Source organism: Ruditapes philippinarum, unplaced genomic scaffold, assembly GCF_026571515.1.
Source record: "Ruditapes philippinarum isolate M1 unplaced genomic scaffold, ASM2657151v2 ctg3001_1_1_1_1, whole genome shotgun sequence".
Taxonomy (NCBI): Eukaryota; Metazoa; Mollusca; class Bivalvia; order Venerida; family Veneridae; genus Ruditapes; species Ruditapes philippinarum.
This window is the reverse complement of record NW_026858206.1, coordinates 44,683-70,293: the sequence shown is the minus strand read 5'-3', so window position 1 is coordinate 70,293 and position 25,611 is coordinate 44,683. Positions and strand designations below refer to the sequence as shown.

General features: G+C 32.1%; 1 protein-coding gene across 1 annotated transcript; it reads right to left on the bottom strand.

Annotated features, from left to right (window-relative positions):
* Nucleotides 1-4,147: 4,147 nt before the first annotated feature.
* On the bottom strand, nt 4,148-25,420 carry LOC132752480 (uncharacterized). The gene is made up of 6 exons (XM_060742805.1): nt 25,339-25,420; nt 16,994-17,248; nt 16,323-16,578; nt 12,434-12,571; nt 10,972-11,620; nt 4,148-4,881 (listed from the first exon to the last, which is right to left on the bottom strand). The coding sequence occupies exons 1-6, from the start codon at nt 25,341-25,343 to the stop codon at nt 4,445-4,447; spliced, it is 1,740 nt and encodes a 579-aa protein (XP_060598788.1). The 5' UTR covers nt 25,344-25,420; the 3' UTR covers nt 4,148-4,444.
* Nucleotides 25,421-25,611: the final 191 nt, after the last annotated feature.

The window sequence follows — 25,611 nt, the reverse complement described above, 5'->3', positions numbered from 1 at the left end:
GCGGAGGTGGTTTAAGTCATTGATAATCGATAATTATAAAGTGATTATATTTACGATTGTTTTTTTTTACATTTATTGGTATGCTTTCATTTATTCATTTTAGTTTTTTTTGTTGCAACACTTACACCTTAATTATGGGAAATGTTGCACATTTTCAACAATTAAATGTTTCTTGCAGTATTTAATGAGCCTCTTATATTTCAACTTTTTTTTTACATCTTTTAGCTCAAGTCCAACGTGGTCGCAAAGGGAATTCCTTAAAAAAAGCCATCTTTTTCATATGTTTTTATGGCAATCTTGGACACAAATCTATAAAGGCATCTTTTGTTGTTTTCGTTTTTTTGTTGTTGTACAAGGCTATTTATACTTTTTACTTTTTACAGTCAACTAATCAGAAATGTCTAATTTTCGCGACGTAAAAAGGTTTATAGAAAGTATCCCTTGTTTTTTTATAAGTAGACAGCGATAAACCAATTTCAGATGTGTGACAATGATAAAAGGACAGTGTTATTTGACTAATGATAACGCAATATAGGAAATAATAAGTTGCTATTTCATAGTTAAAACTATTTGACACTTTATTTTGCAGTCACGGATTGGTTTTCTTGGCCTATTGGTTGATGAGCATTTACAGCTTGTACAGTACTGAAAGCCTTAGATTTGCCGTTTTTTTTATTGCAATAAACATCCGTTAAACAACGGCCACATATGTTTCACTTACAAATTATATATGAGATACGAGAATGGTAAAATATCATTAAATATTGGTTTAAAATAATAAAAAGTAATTACTTAATTTTACAGCGCGCGTGTTGCTGGCATACATGGTTCTTCAAACCACCTGTTGTCTAAAAAAATGAATACATTTGAATGCGCAACGCAAGAGCATGGTAAAAAATAAAATGCACAATGTAAATGAAGTGTAAAAATCAAGCCATGCACGAAAGTCTTCATACCTTTTATTTTAGTCTCTACTATTTCCTATTGAGTTAGTCTTCGTGCCTTTTCAATTATCTTTATTTCATCTTTGACTCTACTCAAACGCTGGTACTTTTTATACCATCTTTTAAACCTCTGATTATTTACTGTTTTTGTATTTCACCAGAAAAAAACGGTCTAAAATTAACATAATTTATCGACGTATCAAACAAAAATATCTAAAAAAAAACAACAAAAAACAAGGTACCTTAATCTGGGGACAGTTTTCTGCCAAGCATGCGATAAACCTAATTAATATTAATTAAAATATTTATCTATTTTCGGCAGGTTTTTTCTTGTTAATCTTTGTCCTCATATTTGATTGAGTCTACTTATGTTAGATAATGAATAAAAAAGAACAACATCACTCATGTCCTCTAGCAACCGCTTTACTGTATCACTCTTCAACACTTATGTGCTGGAATCCAGATCCCGAAAAACGAGAAAAGTATATCAACACTAAAGTGAAATACGGGACAATCTTTTACAGCTGCCATGCATGTTGTTGCAAAGTAAATGGATAAGCAGTGATCCCGAGTAAATTATGAAACAACAAATTTATATGAAAATTGCAAACTTGAAAATTGATTGAGTCAGTTTACGAGAAAACCATTGATTGGTTACATTTGATTGGAGATTTACGTATTGTGACAAGGAAAGGGATAATGATAAAAAAAGTCATATCCACATGCTCGTACATTGGTTATATTTTTGTAGGGTTTACATATTTTGACGACAGGGTGCTGCTAGGAAAAACGACTTACACACCTGACAGTTCGTGTAGACTAGCCCTCGAGACGATTTCTCTTAGGTAAGAGCTTTGTTCTATATATTCCTGGCCATATATTCCTGTAGAGAAGAATCTCCCAACTCATGCAATGATCAATCCGCAATGGAATCAGAGATATAGTGTTTTAACGGTTGTCAAAAATTTTGTTTCTTTTACGAAATTCATGTACTTTAAATTTAGAAAGAACAAATCGCCGATCCAAAACCCGATCATGCAATGCTGGCCTTTAGAGGCTAGTTACCTTGGATTAGGGACATTGTCTTCAAATTAAGTAATCGGCTAATCCGCAACACAAAAGGCCTGTGTAATACAGACATCGTATGAACCAATTATGACATTTTTGTATAGAATTGGCTTTAACATTTTTTGTATGAGAAACAAGGTGAAATAATAGGTTTTAAGTGACAGAGGCAACCATTTACGAACTCCACAGAACAATAACTGTTGTTTTTTTACTTTACGTTCGCCCTTTGATTTGTTTTAAATTTGACTACCAATGATTGAATTTTGCCAATCAAGCACATCCTTTCGGATTTTGTCAACCAAGATTTGAATTTAAGCTCATATGATGCGCCATTTCAAGCAGATTCCGAATATATATGGATCATGTAAGGTGAGTCATATAAGGGGTTAAGAAACACTTCGACCTATTTGTCTAAGAAAACCAGCTAGAAAATCACTTGTTTTAAAGGTGCTTGTTCAGATTTGCTTTGTCCCTCCGAGTGTTATTCTGTACTTACACGATAATACTACAGGAATAATATGTAACTGATGTCATTTATCCGTAAGCTTGTGTGTGGCTTTATTTTTCTTTCATGTGGCTAGAAGAATAATGTGGAGAAAAAAGGAGTATTCACTTAAAGATATACTATGCTCATCTTTTGGTAAAATATTTTTATCTTAGAAATGCATTGAAATCCATGAAATTCTTACTGAATATGTTAAATTTGAATAAAATAATGAATAAACTGTATGCGGGAGCCTCACCCTATTACGGGTCAAATAAAAATGCGTTCTTTTCTAAAAAATCTCCTATTTTTTTATGGATACTATAATATTCTTCATTGGTACCACATATCATTATAGTGTGTAGAGTCTAAAACATATCATATCCACCTTCAATGAATTCAAAACATGTTTATTTTATACATACAAAGAGACTGTGTAGCAATTATTAATATTTTTAAAAATAAAATTTGAGCATAGTATATCTTTAAGTACTGTCTCAATCGACTTAATAAAATGGCTTATCATTAGAAAAAAGTAAAATAAATGAGAACTAAGATCATCAAGAAAGGGCTTGTTTGATTTTATTGTAGACTGATTTGTTGTGTACATAGATTTATATCAGACAATAATCACAGATTTAGCTTGGGCTGATAGGCTTCCAACTCCAGATTGCCACGTTGCTAGGCTGTTACAAAGCTTATCTAGTACATGTATTTCTGCAGTCTAGAGGTATATTTTTTCATTTAGCAGAGTTGCTTGAAATGCCACAGGGAATTAATGAACATTTAACCTTGTACGTATATAATGTTCTACATGTATTTTACTGGACTTACAAAATTCGTCAGATAACTTTAATGAAAATTAACAAACAACAAATGAAGGAACACTAGTCTTAATATAACCAGAAACTTCTGTACCATAACTAACAGCTGATCGCATATCGTTTCCTTCCAAAGCCTAACGAAACGAGCGACACTCTAATGTATATACCTTTTTATATATCAGTTTTTTTAAAAGCATCAAAATTTTTGAAAAGAATCTAATTATAAACATGCTTTAAAATAAAATTTATTTTTAAACATAAAGTAATTGAAAGTTACCACAATAAAAATTACATATATATTGGATAAAAACTTAAATACATATATATCTCTATAAAATTAACAGCAATAAACCAGTTTTAAAAATATTCTTAATATTTAATATTATCGTGCCTAAACTTCGCATTATTGTTTTTACCATTTTTGTTCTATATATATATATTTAAATGTACTAGTTGAAGATTTGAATGGTTAATATATGAATAAAAATTAAACGACACTCATCCATTCTCATATTTAGAATTATCAGAGTATAAGATTCTTTTCAATATATAACTCGTTTTTCTGTTACTTGTTAAAATAAAATGGGCAATATTTAGGCTTCGACATACATATTTTAGTATGAAAACAATTTTAAACAAGAGAATATAATATAGTTGCTCTAATATATAATCTATCTGAGTACCTGAGTAAGAAATCAGTGAAATGAAATAAAACGTCGTAGGACATTCTACATTGTACATATACAATTGATAGAATAACTGTTTGCAGTATGATAAAATTGTACCAGGAATTATGGTGTTTGTAAATTTCAGATAAAGCGACTAGCGCAAGAATGGACCTATACTTAGCAATAGTATAATAGTATATAGTTTAATGTATATGTATTAAACTATTCAGAGATATACTTAAACTACTTATTACTAGTTGAAATTCAAACAATTTCGAAGCTAACATAGATGTTGTAAACAATGCATTGCACATTGTTTTTAAAGTTATATAAATTACGCCAGTAATTGCTTTTAATTCAATATTTTTCGCTTTATTCATATTATTGAAATGAAGGATAACTAATAACGTTAAAACATGTGTATAAAGTAACAGAAAAATCAACAGCAGAGGAAATCTACATCAAATATTTGAGTGCAAAGAGAATTGTTGCCATAAAAATATTAACTCTGCTGATCGACGCAGACGATGACAATGGCGTCGTCGATTTCCCACCGATTTCTGATCCGACGCAATGATGACACGTGAAAAAGTTTTCCGGGTCGTAGCGTTTCTTGATCTGCAATAATCTCGTGTAATGGTCGCCCCAAAAATCTTCCCGCCAATTCAGGTTGTTTTTGGTCGGCTCGTTCAGGTACATTCCGTTGCCAAATCTTTGAAGTCTCACACTAAAAGCATCGGCTTTCGGGATGAGTAGTTCGTCGTCTTTAGATTGATCAAACCATGATTGACTCTGAGCGTCTGCAAGTGCGACAAAGCATGTCAAACATGTTACAGCAGTTCTGTAACCCGGATGGAGAGGAGTCGATTCAACGGAGAAGTCTGTGGTTCTGCCTAAAATTAAAAAAAAAATGAAATTAATAATTTTTATTGCAGTCATTGAATTTAAGCATAACGTAACATAACATAACATAATCTTTATTTCTCTCAATACATGTATACATGCAAATTTGAGGAATTTACAATAAATAAAATAAATAAAAGGTGACAAACAAAACATGCTAATCAATAATTACAAATTAAGAACTAATGTAATATAAATAACGTAAGTATTTTCAGTGAATAATTAAGTTCTTATCTTTTGAATAATACATTTAACAATTTGAGAAATTCAGATTTGTTTTTAGTACACATAATATTTTCTAGGTTAAAAATGTTTGGTCGTTGATAATATACTTTTTTTTCAAAAATCGTTTTCTTTCTTCGTTGACTTGACAACATTCAAGTAAATAATGAAATTCGTCGCCAATTTTATTTTGACATTTAGGACAAAATCTTTGGTTAATTGGAGTACTGGACCAATTACCCGTTTCTATTGGAAATCGATGATTTCTTGTTCGAAATTTAATAAAAAAGTACAGTAATGAACTATCTAAATTAACCAAGTACGATTCAAATCCAAAAGTTCTTTTGATTACTCTGTAAAACAAATTGTTACTCGAATTTTCAATTTTAGAGTACCACTCATTTTAAAAAAAAGATCTTTAACTTTTGTTTAACAGAAAGTTTGAACCACTCAGAGTTTGTAAATGTGTTGTCGAACCACACTTGTGATAGACCACATTTGATTAAAATAGTTTTGACATTAAAAAAACATGGAAATTTCTTTTTAAGCAAATTTTCACTTAAACCAGCTGTTGAGTGTAGTAAGTTATTATAGACAAGAATTGACAATTTATTTGTAACGTTAACGCCGTTGTTATTACATAATTTTGACCAGAATGATATTATCCTTTCTTCGATGTCAATAGCTAGAGGCATTACAACCGGTTTCTTCCATAAACAAAATAATTTGCTGTTGACTTTCTTTAATTTAAGAATATTTTTAAAATACCTTAGTTGTACTCGCTCAATAATGTCGAGATTACCAAATCCCCAAATTTCTACACCGTACAGTAAAATTGGCTTAATTGTTTTGTTAAATAAATTCAATTTGTAAATCAATTTGGAAGATTGAGACTATTAGAATTTTTTACTAAACTATACATGGCTCTTGTAGCTTGGCTTGCGACATGTTTTTTTTACTTTTTAGAAAAGAACCTGATTTACTAAAATAAATTCCAAGATATTTGTACTCATTAACTACCTCGATAGATTCGTTTTTAAAAGTAAAATTATTCATTTTGTTGTCTACCTTTAGAAAAAAACTACGAATTTTTGTCTTGATCGTATTTACCTTAAGTTCCCAAGTATCACACAGTATTGTTTCATATATATTTAATGCTTTTTGTAAATCATCTGCTGTTACTGATATTATTACCGCATCGTCCGCATAGAGTAATATAAATAATTTTAAAAGACTTGAAAAGCTCATTTGTATTACTTCCGTTTACCCACTGTTATTCCATGTACCGTTACTATCATTTTAAAAAAATACGATTCTAGATCGTATAGAAATAGTGAAAATAGCAATGGCGATAATTTTCTCCTTGGCGTACACCTATATTACAAGGAAAAAAAAATTAGAAAACACAAGAATTTTACCCTTAACACATGACTTGATATTACTGACCTGTAAACATTTTCCTTAATATTTGAGTTTATCAGTTCGTTCCCATAAACCATTTCTCCAAACTGTTTGTCAAATGCTTGTTTATGATCAATAAAGTAGCAAAAAACGTTTTTTCCATTGTTATTAAACGATAATGAATAATGTGTTGCAAAACAAAAATAAATGATCTGAGGAAGAAAATCCTTTTCTAAAACCTGCCTGTACATTGTTAATTATTTCATTAGATTTAACATAATCAGTTATTCTTTTATTTGAAATACATGTAAAAACTTTACCTAAACAACTTAACAAAGTTATAGGCCTATAATTTCCAGGGTCAGACTTGTCCCCTTTGTTTTTATTTGTTTGGGTCGTCAGACCAAACAAGTAATGGTAGCGAAATTTCAGACCCTGATGCTGTTAATTGCAAATGCCGAAAGAAGTCCGCTTTTTTGAAGCAGTTATTTCCCTTTACATGTTCGCTAACGCCGAAAAATTCAGGGGAGATCACTGCGTAAAGATGGTCAAATGACAGGTGCATAATTTTCAAGCAAAATAGTTCCCGAATATGTGGTCGAAAGATTTCTAATATTGTTTTATTCTCTTATAGATATACATGCTTATAGTAAGCTCCATGATTATTTACATCTGTGTTAAACAACAGGTTTTAGCGTCCGAAATAATAAGAGTTTACAAAACCCTAATATAGAATAAATATGGGTTTTCTTTCCAAGTATACCTTCCACCGTGGCCGAGGGAATTTGCTGCGCTCGCTTTAGGAGCGAGAGTCTGGGGTTCAAATCCCCAGTCGAAGGCAAACTCATTTTTTTTTTTCAATTGTTTTTAAGTCAATTAATATCAGTGGTGCAATAAGTACTTATTACCCAATTTACTACAATTAATTAAAACGCTTGAACAGCATTGGTTGATACTTTACCAAAAACAAAATTGGTTTTTAATGCTCCACAACCATAAAAAAATTTTCTGACATTCTGAGACCCAAACAAATTCAAGCGCATTCTGTTTTGCTTTGATATTATCATATTGGGTTGTTTATACAAATAGTCCCATGATTCAGCTGAACTTATACCGTATTTAATATTAGGTTAAAAAGTTTAACATATATTCTTTTCATTAATGGAAATGTTCCTTTAAGGTGTTCATTTACTACATTGTCATATCCACTGGCTTTATTATAATTTTTAAGGGTTTTGATTGCATGCTCAATTTCAAATGTCTGATGATTGGAACATTAATCTGCTTCGTTACTTTCATTCAATTCGTTTGTAGAATTTGGGTCTACTATTTTGATTTTCATCCCTTTCATCATTTTTTAAAATTTACCACTTTTAAATAAATTATCAAAGGTCAGTTTAAGTCAGCCTCGCAATTTTTGTTTTGGTTTTTTTGTTTAAAAATTTCCAATAGGTTTTCCGTGGGTCTTTACCTTTATGATTCGCAATTTAACATTATACTTTCTTTTTCTCATTTTATAAATTGTTTTTAACGCTTGCCTTATTTTGTTCAAGTTTTCCTTTTGTGGTTCTTTTTTTCTTATTTATTAAGAATGCTTTGGCAGTTTGACCATTTCTTCTAGCCTTTTGCATTCTTTGGTCCCACAACCAAGGTTTGACCATTATTATTATTGTTGTTATTAATAATCTTTTTTTGTATATCCAAAAATTTTACGGGGACGTATTTGAAATAATGATGATATTGGTTTCAGTTATTAGGGTCAGCATTTTCTTGAGTAAAATTATTTATTGACTTCAAGTTATCTAAATTGCTTCATTTAATGTTTTGTATTTCAGTTAACACTCTATCTTATTTAAAAAACCTCATTTTGTTTTAGTGCTTATCCCAAAGTTTTACGGTAGGGTTCTCCATTTGTATACTACATTTGCTCAATTTAAAGCTTAAGTTAAGTTCTACAGGGTTCTGTACGTCTGACATTAAGAGACAAAAGTCTAACACATTAAGAGACACAATTTTGCTTAAAAACAGTTTGAATTACAGATAAAAATAAATCAACAGTACTTGTGCCTTTACACCCGTTTGTTTCCCCGGAATATCCATATTTGTTCCTACCTGTTTAAAATGTATTAGACAATTAAGTTTTAAAAAATCGAGGTAATTGGGATCCATAATTGTTAGACGTTTTGTCACTATTTATAACGGGTCCGTTTAACATTAACTGCCGAGTCGAACATACTCATCTCAATATTATTATTCTGAACAAAGTTCTTCTAAATTTTGACTTTCAAAAAATCTGTGTCAAGTATAATATAATCATCTAAAGATTTAGTTCTGTTATTGAAATCTCCAAATAGACAAAATGTGTCATATTTATCAATAAAATTACTATAATCGTTCTGTATCTCTAAAAAGGGGTCCTCAACTAAAAAATCTGAATATTCTGTTGGTATATAAATAACACGTGCAATAATAGGCCTAGGTCTTCCGGTTTCTCTTGCTTTTACCTGGTTACCCACACGAAACACTTTTTCAAATTTCAAATTTTCGTCTTGCACCAGCTTATTGCTACTTACTGCAGGATTGTCTATTAGTTTTGAGGTCAATGTTTCAGTTAATGTAGATTCAACATTTTTTTTCTCGGACTCCACTTTTCGTTAGTAGGACGGGTCTCTATTACACCGAAAATAATAAGGTCATTTTCCATAAGTTTGGTTTGTAAATCTAAACAACGTGTTTCTAGCTCATCATTTTTTGATACTAGTGATCGTATATCGGATTCTATTGTTGAGTTTTGGCGTTTCAAATTGTTCAGATCAGCTTCAGTTTGCTCACGAGAACGAATAATTTGGTCAAATATTTCACTATTAAATTGACACGATCTTTCAATTTCGGATAGCTTTTTCGTCAAAGCAACGTTTGAAATCCCATGGATTGTTTAACATCTGAGTCTTTAAGGTATGTCAAGTTCTTGTTTGATAGGACCCAATTTTTGCAACATTTTGTTCCCAATTGATTTTAATCTTGTATTCATCTCTTTTGAATAGCTTCAATAATACCATTGTTGTCCTGGTGGGGCGGTTTAATTTGTGAATGGTGTCGATATGGACAAAGAAAACGGGGTTGGTGCCTGACCTGGTAGTGGGAAAAAACCAGGCTGGGGGCCCATATACGGTTGTATAATTGGCACTTGATTACCTTCACTGGTATTCTCAATACTTGTATTTTTTTTGCATAGACTTGTTACCATTGTTCCCTTTGTTTGAATGTTTATCCTTTTAGTTGGTCATTTCGGAAAAAGTTATCAAGAAAATCACTTTAACGATTCACCACACTAAATAAGTAAACTCCTTTCTCTAAAATTTACGAAGCAAACATGCTGGTCAGATCCAAAAACTATTCTGAGACATAGGAGATTTTCTTGAATTGTCTATTATATGTTTGTATAATATGTGATGGCTAGGAATATTATTACATTTAATATCTAAGACATATTGTGTTTTATTTTTTTATGTGATTTTATGTCATGCTATACGTCACATTATGCTACGTTACGCTACGCTACGCTTTGCTTTGCTTTGCTATGCTATGCTTCACATACAAGTATATTATCATTAGGGGTATGTGATCAATTTTTAACCAATTGAATAATTTCACGATATATTAGCGTGAAGCGCTGTTTACATTTATTCATATGTGAACGTTAAGATTTACGAAAGTTTATATTGCACGGCTGCTTGAATTTTCTAATATCATCGTTCTATATGGAAACGTCAGTCATTTTATTAAGTTCATTTTTCCATGACGATTCCACACTACAAACAAAAGAAAAACGTAGTAAAGTATGTTTTACTTGACTACATAATAATTGATCCATTTTGATTTGAAATCCATCCCTTGTTATGAAAGGAGAAAATCGAAAGAATCCTGTGTGTTCTGACGTAGGTCAACCTTGTGCAGATGGATCAATTGATAGGTCGGTCGGACAATGATTGGTTATCATATTTGTCTTTGTTGTTCTCTTTTGTTGTTGTTCATTTGTGTTCCTTGTTTTAGATGGTCCTACTTAAATCTTTTTCCTGACAGTCACATATATTTGTAGAATATTAATTTTAGGATTTCAAAAAATTATCTATGTCATTTGTTAGTCTTAGTATTATTTATATAGCCATACCTTCATACCAGAATAACTGTTAAACACAGTTACAATGTTTACTATTCAAGACACACTTTGATTTGATTTCAATGGGAAGCGACTGCATACAATTTTCTTGGAATACTCGTTAAGACTAAATGTTTCGTTATCTGCTCATGCATACACTTCAAAACCGTTAGATAAAAAGTAATAAACAATTGATAAAAACTAACATATTCATAAGAATCGTGGTCATATATGCTGACCACGATACATTGTAAATGACGTCACATATCACGTGGTGTAGCCACATTTACGTACTTACCCCCAACCGATGTTCCTGTGCATCCAAAGTAAATTCCTGCCATATTAGTGAACAGTTCCTCTTGAAACATTTTGACCAGCTCTCCGTTGACCTTTTCCGGCTGAAGTAAAGTATTAACCATGTAAGCCCGAGTTATAGGTGGATCATAGATGTTCTTCTCGTACTCCCAGAAACTGCTTAAATTCGTGAATGTTAAATTGGTTTGAAGCTCCTTGGCAATACCAATAAATTCTTCGAAGATTCTATTTTCGGAGCCATCCCAAGGAGCAAACTTGTTCATCGTTAACTGTAATCGCCCGGTCATCTCAATACCTTCGAAATAATTCTTTTCATTACCAATTAAATAATATCCTCCCCATTCCCTAGGCATAGTTGTTATAAGGTTCCCGAGCGCCGACAGGATACGCTCGCTGTAATCGAGACCGTATGTGTCTACTTTTAAAGGCAACCATGTGTCTGCACGAACCATTGCAGTTGGCATTGCGTGTAATTTGAAAACAAAGTAAACAACAACGCCAAATGTTCCCCCACCACCGCCACGTAATGCCCAAAATAAATCTCCGTCGTCTGAATCAACGTCACCGTCTAGATCTTCGATTTCACATCTCGATTCTACGCACGTTGCGATCCTACCATCGGCTAGGACGACCTAAATGACATAAATATAGAAGCGTTTAGTCAAGAAACAAATCGTCAGAAGGAATTGCCTGTTTTTGTGTTTAACTCATTTAAATGTTTATCCTTTATCATTTTAAAATTGATTGAAAAGACAATCTTTATAGACAATTACGTATTAGGTGGGTATATATGATTTGATTGTTAAAATTTATACGCACGTAGAAGAAACAAGTTCATATTTGCAAATACTTTATTGAAGATCTTCAAGTAAAAAAGATTTATTTTAGAAAAAATTAAATACGGTATTTGTTTTATAATATAATGCACACGCCAATTATAATTCAAGTCTCCCGCCAGTGAAATACAGAAAACTTTAACATTTGGTTATACAAGCTCCAGGTGGATAGTAAACACGCTAAACGGTCCCGCACTGCGAGTGGAACATACATCCTGATTATTTTTGCCAAAACGAAACCATGCCAGGCAGAACGTGGACAGACAATACGCAAAAAAAGAAGAAAAAAAACGTACAAAATGTTGGTAGTTTCCCCTTACTGATTTCCCCATGAAAATTCTTAACAGGATGGAAAACATAAGGGATGGGAACTGGTGTGATATTTTTGAACTGCTATACATATAACATAGACCTAGCAATGTAATGGAGATCTTGCTTACATAACATTCTTCATACGGTTAATATATTTTTCACTAATTCTTTGATAGACTAGGGAGTCATTTAAAACTACTCGTAAGATATAAAACCTTTTCTTTATATTAAACATATTCAGTATATCCAAACAAATCTTTTTTTAAAAAAAAATACTGAATAAACATCGGTGGTTACCTGCACTTCAAGGACATTGTCAACTGCATATCCTAATGACCTTGAGATAGGACTATGACCTCCACCTATGGTATAGCCACCAGGTGTCACTGTGTGAGCACTTCCGCCTACGATAGTTCGATTGTACTCCTGATCAAGCTGTTCAAAATAAATGGGGAACATGAAGACAGATTTCGTCAATCGGACTATCACAGCTATTATCAATAATCCGAAGACACGGACATTGTCAAAAAGTTGCAATTGAGATTTCGTTGCATTGTACACAAAAGCAATTACAAACAACAAAACAAAGTCTTTTACGAGATAAATATACTCTTAAAGCCAAGATACCAGGCATTTTATAAATATGAATTAAAAGCCACACCCAAGGGCAACAATTATTTATACATTTTATAACTAATAAAGCAAATACATGATAAAATTTTGTGTATGTGCATGCTTTTTTTTAATAATATATGATTCGACAATACATGTCTATATATTCCTAATGATTCCTTGGAGAGAAGAATCAACTTATAACAATTGTAGAAATATAGTACATGTGTGTAAGAAAATAATTGCCTTGAGTGATCCAGAAATGCCTAGAGGATAAGCTTTGTTTTAAAGGAAGCCTTTAACATTGTTTAATATTTTCAAATGATCTTCCCTGTAATTATTGTGTATTTGTATTGTATTGTAAGATAATCCGTTTTTTTCATGATGTTTCCGTTTTTCTGCAAAAAGTACTTTCAGCTGAATACCTCCAGATCCATGCTAATATACATAAAAATGAATGTATTTAAAAGTATATTGTTTTCAAATGTACAAAGAAAGTTATTTACACATTGCAATGGACATTAATAATCGGGACAAATTACCAAAATGAGGATAAAATGTGTTAAAATAACTATTACACTGCAGTAGAAATATGGTGAAAATTGCGACAAAAGCGGTAAGATGTCACACATGAAATGTAAATTATTACAAGAATCTTAATTATTTTTAATTTTCTGAAAATATTGGTATATTTTTCTAAAGTTTGATTTTCTTGAAATATTTTGGAAAACTAGAGCAAGCAGTGTAGGAGCACATTTGTCTCGGAGAACATTTGTCTTACGTAAGACCGATGCGGTCGCATATGTCCCACATGAGACAAATGGGACCTCAAATGTCTACCCCAAAAAACTCATTTGTGTGACAAATGTGCTCCGATCAAGTTTTTTAAGGGACAAGAAAGCACATTTGTCTCATGTGTTTTTAAGGGACAAGAAAGCACATTTGTCTCATGTCATTTTTTATGAATTATTTGTCACACATTTCCCCACGTCATAAACTCTTTTTTAGAATCGAGGTTCGCCGTTTTACCTCATGTCAAGTGTAATCATCAATAGGTTTGCTTATGCCTTCTTTATGAAAACCTAAAGTGAACTGTTAATTAAAATATCTCTAATTCAAGAAATTGATTGGCTTTAACCTGAAGGCGTAGACTGAAACATACTTAATCCCGTTCACGATGGTTACAATGGTGACAGCGCGATGGCACGATGGTACGTTGATGAAAACGCGATGGTGCAGATGGTGAAAACACAATGGTACGAACCTGAAATAACGATTGTTCTATGGTGGAACAACGAAGGCTCGATGATGAAAACGTGATGGTACTATGGTGAAAGACCATGTTACGATGGTGAAAATACGATGGAACGATATGATGAAACTGCGATGGTATGATGATGAAAACGCGATATTATTTTCTTTATCGTGTCATCGCATCATCGTGATTTCACCATCGTGCCATCGTGTTTTAATCATCGTAACCATCGTACCAGCTCATTTTCACCTTTGTACCATTGTGCACAGCTGTTCAGGGAGACAAAAATGTTACTGATGTCCAAACGGAACACCGTAATAGGTTGATACTGAATGACTCGTTTCGCATCTCGCCGAATTCTCGCGTCTCGCTTCGCATCTCGTTCGTCGACGCGAGACAAGAATTGGTTCCAGGTCATATACCGCTAAGTAGTATTCCCTTTATAATCTACATAAAATCACTTTAAGGCCCATTATGCCTGTAAAATGCTTTTATTTGTATTCCTCAAAATTAAGGCTTTTTTATATTTGATATATTTTTATAGCTCTAAAAAGTTACTCATTGGCTAATTACCTAAAACATTTTTTCATCTGCTGCTTTTTGGATTTTGTACAGTTGAAGTGATTTAGAATTTTGCATTGAAGTCAAAATACTACTTTTTTACATTTTGCTACTTTTATGACGCATTATTTCACATTTATAGCGAATTCCTTTGGGTTACAAGCATCTAACTTCAGAAATCATTATTTGAATATTAAAGGGACTCCACTGAGGTTTTTTGATATGACAGGACTGGAAATATTTTTTTGAGATTATTACTTCATTTGATGTAGATCTATACTTATAACTCATGTGCAGAACTTCATATCATTAGCTTGCTCCGTTTTTCCAGACTAATTATTATAATAGTGAAAAATGACCCAAAATTGAAAAGCGTTTAAACGCTTTTCACTCAAATCGGACTGAGAATAGCACAAACTTATGATTTTCAATGTATTTCTTGTATACTTCTTAATTATATTTTAATTATATTTCTGTTTTAAGTGCTAATGTTGATCTATGCGAGAAATTAAAATTTTATGTTTTTACGCTTATAAACCTCAGTGGAGTTCCTTTAATAAATTCATACTTGCCCTATCTAAAGAAGTAAAAATTTATTCATTTCTGATTTCTCGTGATACGGGATACTTCGACATTGCGAGATCTCGTGTGACAATATCGTGCCTCGCTTCGTGTCTCATCGGAATGTCTCGTCTCGCCCGATTCTGAGTGGCCCGATATTCCATAATAATTATTATTATTAAGGATTTATCTGGATTATTTTAGGAACTCATGCATGTTGTAAGTGTTTTTTCAATGGCGGATCTGAAAGCCGCAATTCTTGGAAAATGACGATTTTTTATACATATATTTCTGATGAAATGGTCTTCTTTTTTTCTTCCATAGATCATTTAAGTGCCTCCGTGGCCGAGTGATTTCAAAATACCACTTGCCCCTAAGCGCTGTAGGTTCGACACATACACGGGGTGTCGAACTATTCATGCGAGGATCCCGGTCAGGGTCCAAATGCGGAATACATATCCGTTGCGCACGTAATAGTATCGCATGGCCACGTAAGGGAAAGCTATCGTGTGCGAACGTAATAAATAAGAAAATTTTATGTCTCCTTTATGGCACCGTAGATACTACCTTGTTTTTGCTAAGAATATTCCTAGTGCCATTAATCATCTATAAAACTTTAAGCAAAAATAAACGTATGCCAATGAATAACGATAAGAATAGACTTGTTGCATATGTTGTTAGGTTCTGCATGCTGCACTTGTAGTAATTTTCATTGTGACATGCAGAACAGGGATATTTTTTAATTTAATATATGACTCCTATGCAGAGGTAGGAAGTTTTTGACTGACCGGAAGTGACCTTAAAACTGTATTATAGATAAAGAAAACACAGAACAATGCTGGTAGCCGGTATACAGATGGGCATAATTATTACCTTTTAAGAATTTTATGGAAAAATGTGAGAAAAATGTGCTTCGAGTGTCCTTTCTATTGTGTGTCGAACACATCTGTCTCATTTCCAATTTATCGCAAATATGAATGTTTACGAACACATCGGTCACACTTCGTGAGACAAATGTGCTCCGAGACAAATGTGCTCCTACAAAGCAGTGTACAAATATTTTGATGTTTATGAAAAAAATACCAGTTAGTGTTATATTATGTCATTTGAATGCTTAAGCCAAAAGGACTCAAAATATATTGAAAAATAACATTTTTCATAATGTGATTCTGACTTGCCAAAACGAACTGTACCTACCATTTTGTAAATCTCCGCCCAAGATAAACCAGTTTGAACTTTGACTTCCCCATGATCACTTCTACTAGAGTCAAGATTAACTTTGTAGTCTTTCATTTCAGATAGATTGATGTTTATACTTCCATCCCATGTTGATCTGCCAACAAAGTCATGACCGGAACTCCTCATTGTCACGTGCAAATTGTACTTCCGGGCAAACAAGACCGTATCTTTGATATCTTCCTTCGAGTGCACCATAACAACAAGGCGTGGGTATCTGAGAAAAAGACAATGTCGAGGCTTTGTCACTAAATAATTTATGGTATCTTGTCTTTAATGCAATAAGTTACAGTCATGTTGCATTGAAATTTTGAAGCACGGGATTTTTTATTTAGATAATAATGAGGAAAGGTTCGTCATAGTTATCAGAAGAAAATAGGGGCTTTCATTTAATAATCGTGAAACATTTACTTGCTCTAACTGACCTTATATAATACAGAAAAGTGTTATGCATTCTATCCTGCACTTATGGCTTTAAAACAATGTTACTTCGTATACTCGTATGCTCCCCGAAATGGAGAGTGGAATTATTTTAACTGCCGTCGAATATTTTTATTGGATGAAAAAAGAAGGTCATACTCTACGTAGGCGATAACCTGCAAGCGAACATATAAACATATTAATGGTCATACCTCTGCTCGAATGTGTTATACATATGCGATTGGTTGACATATTCCTCAAAGTGTGGAACAATTACTCTGCCTTTCAACTTGTTGTTTAAAGACGCCACTTCCGCTTGTGACGGATAACAGTCGTCTGCAGGACAACACCGTAGTTTGATGATGTCATTTACATCATAATTTGTCATATCTTTCCCAAGGTTTTCAACGGCGGTCTCTGTTTGACCGATGCACCAGCAGAGTAAAAACAACATTAAATTTAATGTCCTGAAAATACAAAATCATCATAAATTATCTTTTAGAAATCGGATTCATCCATATAATAAGGGTTTTCTGCTTTAAGGAGTATGTGTCGTACAGACGCATGACATGTGACTATAGACACCAAATATATTTGTAGAAATGCGTCTCTGTTGATACAAATTTCTGCAAATCATGAAGCGTCCATTGGAAAAAGAAATGGAAAGCTGCTTTTTATATCGTCGATTTGATTTTTCTTGTATGGACAACACTTAAATGCGAACACGAAACAATATATTTTGTATTGTTATGGAAATCCAAACAGTGACTTACAATATTTACAAAGCAAGTATACTTTCGGGAAAAAAGAATCTCAATTTTGGCTTTTATTTTATAAAAAAAAATCCCATATTCGTTTTATTTGTTCCAAAAGCGCACGAATTTGTATAGCAAGAGATAACTGGTGCAATAACGTATGCTACGTAGTGTGACATTTCTTTTTGAGAAGTGAGGCCAGACTGTAGATTTGAGGACTATTTTCTTCTTCTCTCATGCTTCCATAACGAATATCTTACCCGGAACACTCTACTTTTATCATTAAAAAATCGTAGCTCTACGATAAAATTGTATTCCGGGCGACGTATTATTATGTGAAGTGAATAAGAAAATATCTGTTTTGCAATTCTACGGTCATTCTTACTGTGCCTTTGCTCTGGCATGTACAGAAGCCACCTCTTCTTCTACAAGTTATCTATGTGCTTCCGTAAGCCTATAATACGCCGAGAAAATGATTATCACTGGTCTAGTGGTAAATGGGTGTCGGCCTTTTGTTGTAACTTTACATGACTGCAGCATGAATAATGGCCATGTGAGACACCAGTATTGTTTCAAAGGTTATCAAGAGATAATATCTATAAGTTCAAACTCAGATCGCAGGTAACTGATTGGTCACAATTTGACACTGATTGTACACTGACCAATGAAAAAACTGAGATTAGAGACAGAACTTGATAAAAAAAAATGTTTTATAAACTTGTGGCAAGTTAAGTTCCTGGAAGCGAGCGTAAGAAAAACGTGCATGTAAGCGTCAAGACCCTATTACAATCAAGCACAAGTTAATATGTTTAAACTTAACTCGTCAGGGAATCTTCCATAAGAATTTCAAAACAATTTACATGTCAATTGGTTTTAGAGCTTATAACAGATACATGAACATTAAAGGAGAATTTTCTGAGAAAATTCAAGACCTATTTATTTTTAATTGTAAGCCTAGGAATTTCAAAGCAACTTAGATGTATTTCATAGTAAATGTATATTAAAGGAGAATTGAATTTTTTGATAAAATTGAAGACAAATTCGTTTTTAAATGAATGCAGTTTTTTCCAATAATTATTTAATCTTTTACGTATTTAAGCTTGAAATATATTTAGCAGTTACGTAAATAACGGTGTAAACTTAAATATGTATACATGTCCAATGTACCTCTGTAACACCGCACTTTGGGGTCAAACGCACTTTGGGGTCCGACCCCAAAGTGCGTTAAACTTCGCACCGCACTTTGGGGTCAAACGCACTTTGGGGTCAAAATCGAGAAATTGACCCCAAAGTGCGTTAATATGCTACATATCAACGCATTTTGGGTTCCAGAGGTCTAAAGGTGTAATCTGAGTTCTGCTTAAATACTGAGAACTGACTTATTTTCGATCTTCGACATTGAACTATTTGAGGTGGAGTTCAAGATGGCGGTCAATACTTTGATGATGCTTAAGTGATAAAAGTTTCATTAATTTTACCACTTAAAATATCCAATAATAATAATAATAATTTGTTCATATAACAAAATTACGGTGGCATAAAAGTGACATTTGCATTTATTTTTATTTAAGTTTTGCATACATATTTTTATTTAAGTTTTGCATACATATTTTTTTTTCAGTTTTGCATTCATATTTTTTTTTAATATAATTAGTGTATTTTTTTAAAATTATTATCTACTATTATATTAGTGTCTATTTGGAAAGGGCTGTTGATTGGTGAATAAATATGCACCTCTCAACCCCACCCCCTGAGTATAGCGGGGGGAGGGGCATTGACTTTAAACCAAGCCGACCACTGGTAAAATCTTCGCCCTGCGGGGATATTCAGATAATAACATTCCTGCCTTATGCCCCGGAACAGTGCAGACATCACACGATTCTTTTTTAACCCGCACTCCCCCGGGGGCAAGGGAGGTGGTTACAAATGATGGTGTATTACAAGTCAAGTCAAAGTATTTATTAGCATAAACATATATACATGTTTTTCGCCACACATAATTGGCGGTTATGTTAACAAAAGTAATATAATATTGAAAAGTATGAAAATATTTAGTTCATGTTTCATGTTCATGTTTTAACTAAAGATGGGCAGTTTTAAGTACACATAAACACATACAATACAAGACATGTCATATTTAACATATATAATAATATACAGCATAAATATGAAAAATAGTTTAAAGAAATACATATTTTATTATACAACAACACTCTCGTTTCTCTTCTTTAAAGCCAGATAGACAAATTTTGCAAGTTTTATTATAACAGATCTTTTGGTTGTTGACATAAGCTTATTGAATTTATTCATATTAGGCCATGTGTAATAATAATTATCTAAAAGAGTTAAACGTAATTCTCTATAAAAAGGACATATTAACAAAAAATGATACTCTGATTCAACTTGATTCATATTACATCTTCTACATAATCTTTCGCTTCTAATAATATTCCTATATCGACCTTCTTCAATCTCTAAGTTGTGTGATGAACATCTAAATCTCGCTAGTGATTTCATATGTGCCTCAACATTAACAGTATTTAAATAACTAGCTTGAATAAAGTTTAACTTAAATTCTCTATAATAATCTAATTTAGAAGATGAGTCTAATTCAGATAACCATTGTTGTAAATATTGATCATGGATTCTTTGAATAATTAATTTAACATTCATTTCAGATATTCTATCACAATTCCACAGGTAAGAAAAACCAAGGTCATCTAATAACTTTTTTACATTACATGACCAACTATTTAACAATGTATTATTTCGTCCCTGCAACATCATTAATTTATACATAGTTGAGTCAGGCATATTTTTAATCTTATACCAAAACTTAATTATTCTAATTTTACGTACTATATATAAAGGAAATACACCAAATTCTCCATAAACTACAGTACTGCATGTTTGCTGATTAACACCAAGTATTTGTTTGAGAAACTTTAAGTATACACGTTCTATGTCCGGAGATTTATGGAAACCCCATATTTCAGACCCGTAACATAAAATTGGTAATACCATTGAATTAAAGAGTTTAAATTTATCTTCAATATCTAAATTAACATTATCAAAAAGGGAGTTCAAAGAATAAAGAGCATTTAAAGCTTGGGCAGACAATGATTTTTGAGCTTGATAAAAACTTCCATTAGATGATAGCGTTACTCCTAAATAAGTAAATGTTTTAACTTGTTTTAAAATTTTATTGTCATACGTAAGCGATATATTTGAAGGTCTATTACCTTGTCTAAAAACCATTACAACTGTTTTATCTGAATTAACTTCAATACCCCATTTCCTACAATAATTATACATTTTATTAAGTAGAATTTGTAAACCTTGTTCAGAGTAAGAAAATAAAGCAGTATCATCTGCGAACAACAACAAATAAATTTGTAATTCCTCAATGGTAAAAACATATATACTATCGTCAGCTAAGTGATCTTGCATATCATTAATAAACATAATAAACAAAAAGGGAGATAATGGCTCCCCTTGCTTCAAGCCCATGTAACTATCAAAAAAATCAGTTAGTGAGCCATTATTACGTACACATAATTTCACACCCTCATACATGCTTCTTAGAATTTTTAACATTTTACTTGAGACACCAGTGTCAATTAATTTGAACCAAATACCATTTCTATATGTTAAATCAAATGCCTTGCGGAAATCTACAAATGCAGTATACAATTTCTTTTTATCACGTTTAATAATCTTATCAATGATAGAATTTAGTACAAATATGCAGTCAATAGTACTTCTACTATTCCTGAATCCATACTGATTATCTGTTAAGAAATTATTGACCTCTGACCATTTTCGAAGTCTATTATCTAGGATTACTGAGAAATTTTTTGAAAAAATACTTGTAAGCGCAATACCCCTATAATTATTTACTTCACCGGGATCCCCTTTTTTCGGGACAGGTACAATGATTGCTTTATTCCATGAGGTTGGATAAGATCCACTTGTAAAAATATGATTAAAAATTTTACTTAAAATTGGAGATAATAAATCATTACTTCCAATAAATATTTCTGGTAAAAGTAAGTCATAACCACCACTTTTATTCCAATTTAGCGAAGAAATAGCCTTAGATACCTCCTCTATTGTAATTTCTTCATCTAGCATATCAACTTGTTGTAATATAACATCATCACTATTAATACACTGTTCAACATCATCATTTGAAAATACATTTTGGCTATTAAATAAATTCTTAAAATGGTTAAAAAACGTTTCACTCGACATTTTACAATCGGGACTTTTCTTTCTAAACTTTTTTATTTCCTTCCAAAACAATTACGGAGAAGTTTTTGATAAATTATGCATTTATTCTTTTGAGCTAAATGATATTTTTTCTTTGCTCTCCTCTTAGCTAATCTATACAATCGTCTATTATTAATCAAATTTTCTCTATTAAGTACAATAATGCACAATAAAAGATCTAAATAGGTCCTTATATTCCACTGATTTAGAAAAAAATATATATATACATGTATATACATATACATGGGGCCTATTTATAAGACCGAGTTGAGTGGCATTATTTCTTGCAGTCAGTTTTTATATATGCCACTATGTAGGCATATAATGACATTTCCAAACAACAGAACTAAGGGGTACTAAGTTATATATATCAACTATATATTTAATTTTACCGTAGGTGAAAACATATTGACCAATAACATAAAACCCCATTAAAAATATATACATTTGTGGTACATATATCATTTACTACTAAAACCGGCCTACGGGCACTATGTTAGAAGGGTAGCCTACGCCCCCATACATCGTTTTAAACATGCCAGAGTTGCGAGGCCTTCTGTATGCCCCACATTAAATATAAATCCCACAAGTATGGTCTCAAATAGACCGATGCCCCGTAAATGGAGGAATGTGACTGTATATATATATATATATGTAAGTGTATGTATGTATGTATGTATATATATATATTCACACATATCTTCACTTACGGGGCCTATTTATAAGACCGAGTTGAGTGGCATTATTTCATGCAGTCAGTTTTTATATATGCCACTATGTAGGCATATAATGACATTTCCAAACAACAGAACTAAGGGGTACTAAGTTATATATATCAACTATATATTTAATTTTACCATAGGTGAAAACATATTGACCAATAACATAGAACCCCATTAAAAATATATACATTTGTGGGACATATATCATTTACTACTAAAACCGGCCTACGGGCACTATGTTAGAAGGGTAGCCTACGCCCCCATACATCGTTTTAAACATGCCAGAGTTGCGAGGCCTTCTGTATGCCCCACATTAAATATAAACCCCACAAGTATGGTCTCAAATAGACCGATGCCCCGTAAATGGAGGAATGTGACTGTATATATATATATATATATATATATATATATATATAATATATATATATATATATATATATATATATATATATATATATATATATATATATATACTAAAAGTGTTATATCTTTTTGATACCTCCAAAAATGAAAAATGTTGGTATTTGCAAATGGCGTTTGCAAATGGGGTACTGTAATTTACAGATGGCGAAGTGTTTGAAAATGGTATTTTTACAAATGGCGTAATTATTCAAACCTCTACTTTGCAAATGAACGTCATGTAAAATTATGTACGAAAAAAAGTAAAAAACAAAACAAAAATAAAATATGTACCAAAACTCAAATAAAATATGTATGCAAAACTAAAATAAAATATGTATGCAAAACTTAAAAAGAATATGTATGCAAAACTTAAAAAGAATATGTATGCAAAACTAAAAAAAAGTATGTATTCAAAACTAAAAAAAAATGTATGACAAAAAAAAAGTATCAAAAACAAAAAAAAAGTTGCAAATGTCACTTTTTTTGACACCGTTCAAAATATTTTAGTACAGAAATCGTGTATTCCTAAAGTTTAAAGATGCTGCGAAAAATATCCCGTTCTGTCAGTCATTTACTTGATAACTTTTGGTGCCATGTTGAGCTCCATTTTAATTATGTAAGGAATGAAATAAAATGCAGTTAATATTTTTCCCCCTCCGTAACAACCGTTCGCCAGATGCTTTTTTTAATGGGAAATCTTACATACTTCTTTAGAAAGATGAATTTTATAATGTTCAAATAAAGGTATCAAAGAAATGTAAGATGCTTGTTACCTGAATAAAGTAGCGATAAATGTGAAATTATTTGTCATAAAAGTAGTCAAAACAATGTAGTATTTGACTTCCATATAAAACATGTAAACTACTTATCACTATAACAGTACTGTACTCATCATTGTCAAAAAGCAACAGATGAAAAAGATGGTTCAGGTAATTGGCCAATGTGTATTTTTTTGATAATATAAAAGAACATCAAAATAAAAAAGCTGAAGAAAAACAAATAAAAGCATAATGGGCCTTTAAAATGTTATTTTTAAACCTCGGGGAGATCGATACCCCACAATCCCCTCTATACCCCCAGTGAGAATTTTACATTATTCTGAAGCTCGCTCTTAATGTGCGACTACTTAAATAGTTGATATTTTTTGACTGCCTGGGAAAATGATGCATTTAGCAAAAAACAATGGAGTTAATGAAAGGTGTACATTAATTTAAAATAAATGGAAAATTTTAGAAAAACATATTTTAAGCTTAAAGCTGCATGCCTCCAGATGAGTCAAAATATTTCAATTAAATCAAACTTGAGAAATATGTACTACGATTATAGGAAATGTAAAATGATTCAAGATTCAAGTAATATTTTACATGTTATGTGCGGTCAATGACTGAGTTTTCAATATTTACAACTATATTCCTACTGCGTTACTAACGCATTAAGGGCTATTTATGCATATTTTGACAACTTTTTGGTAATTTACGTTAGTTATAAGTGCCATTGATAATGTGCAAATTGCTTCCTTTTGGTTATTCCACAATATTATACATTCAAATAAATTTTCAAAATTTTCATGAAAATTAGCGTGAATCTGGAGGCGTGCTGCATTGATACACATTCTTTTTTTGGTGATTTATTTTGTGAAAGTTCTTCACTTACTAATCAAGACCATTTAAATCCCTATTGATTCGGGGCACATGTTTTGTGTCTATTTAATACCTTGATTTTTGTTTACCATTGGCTTTGACTACACTATATTATTTAAAACATAATGAACATAAATTTTCTCTGACCCCAAAGTGCGGTCGTTTGCCTGATGTTGAAAAATGCATATGTACCTGTTTAACGCACTTTGGGGTCGAAATTAGACCCCAAAGTGCGTAACGCACTATGGGGTCCGACCCCAAAGTGCGTAACGCACTTTGGGGTTCGACCCCAAAGTGCGTTTGACCCCAAAGTGCGGTGTTACATACCTCAATGTTTCGAGAACAAATAACAGCGGATGCGCAGGCTGGTCTGGATCCATGCTGGTCGCAAACCCATTATGTTGGTTTTGTCGTGACACGGTTCAATTATATTATCACGATAAAAAGTAGTACAGAAAGTAGTGCTAATGTGAAATGTAGCAAAGTGTAAACAATGTAAGGCAAGTATTTTGACTTCAATACAAAATTAATACTATTAAACTAATATTTAGCAAAAAGTGAAAGAAGCAAAACACGGTTAAGTAAAATGGCCAGTGAAGTGTAACAGCACGCTAAAATTTAACAGCTATTGAGAAATAAAAAAACCCAAAACATTTCAGGAGCTTAATGGGCCTGTATTTATAAACAGATACATATAAACTCAATAATCCATATAATAAATGTATAATGCAGTCAAATACACAAAATTTATAATTTAAACACTCACCTCATTTTGAAGCTTTATTCCGAACAAGATTCGATCTCACTTCAGTATAATTTATTATGTCTGAATCACTAGAGTATTATTTATAATTCCTTCTTCTCGTTACATATTTTGAAATGGCGATATTTGACAGTTTTTTGTTTTCTATTTACCGTGAAGGTTACACCATCTCTATTCACGTGACTTAATTATTAGACGGCGCGGGCACGCGCTGTCTAGTAGACATGCATTTGTCTGTATAGCAATGGGAAAAATTCTTTATTTGATTTTGTTTAT

Coding starts and splice junctions, on each gene's coding strand:
- LOC132752480 (XM_060742805.1), bottom strand. Junction 11,621..12,433: donor ACAATGTCCTTGAAGTGCAG/GTAACCACCGAT, acceptor TATGTCATTTAG/GTCGTCCTAGCCGATGGTAG. Junction 4,882..10,971: donor CACAGGAACATCGGTTGGGG/GTAAGTACGTAA, acceptor TTTTAATTTTAG/GCAGAACCACAGACTTCTCC.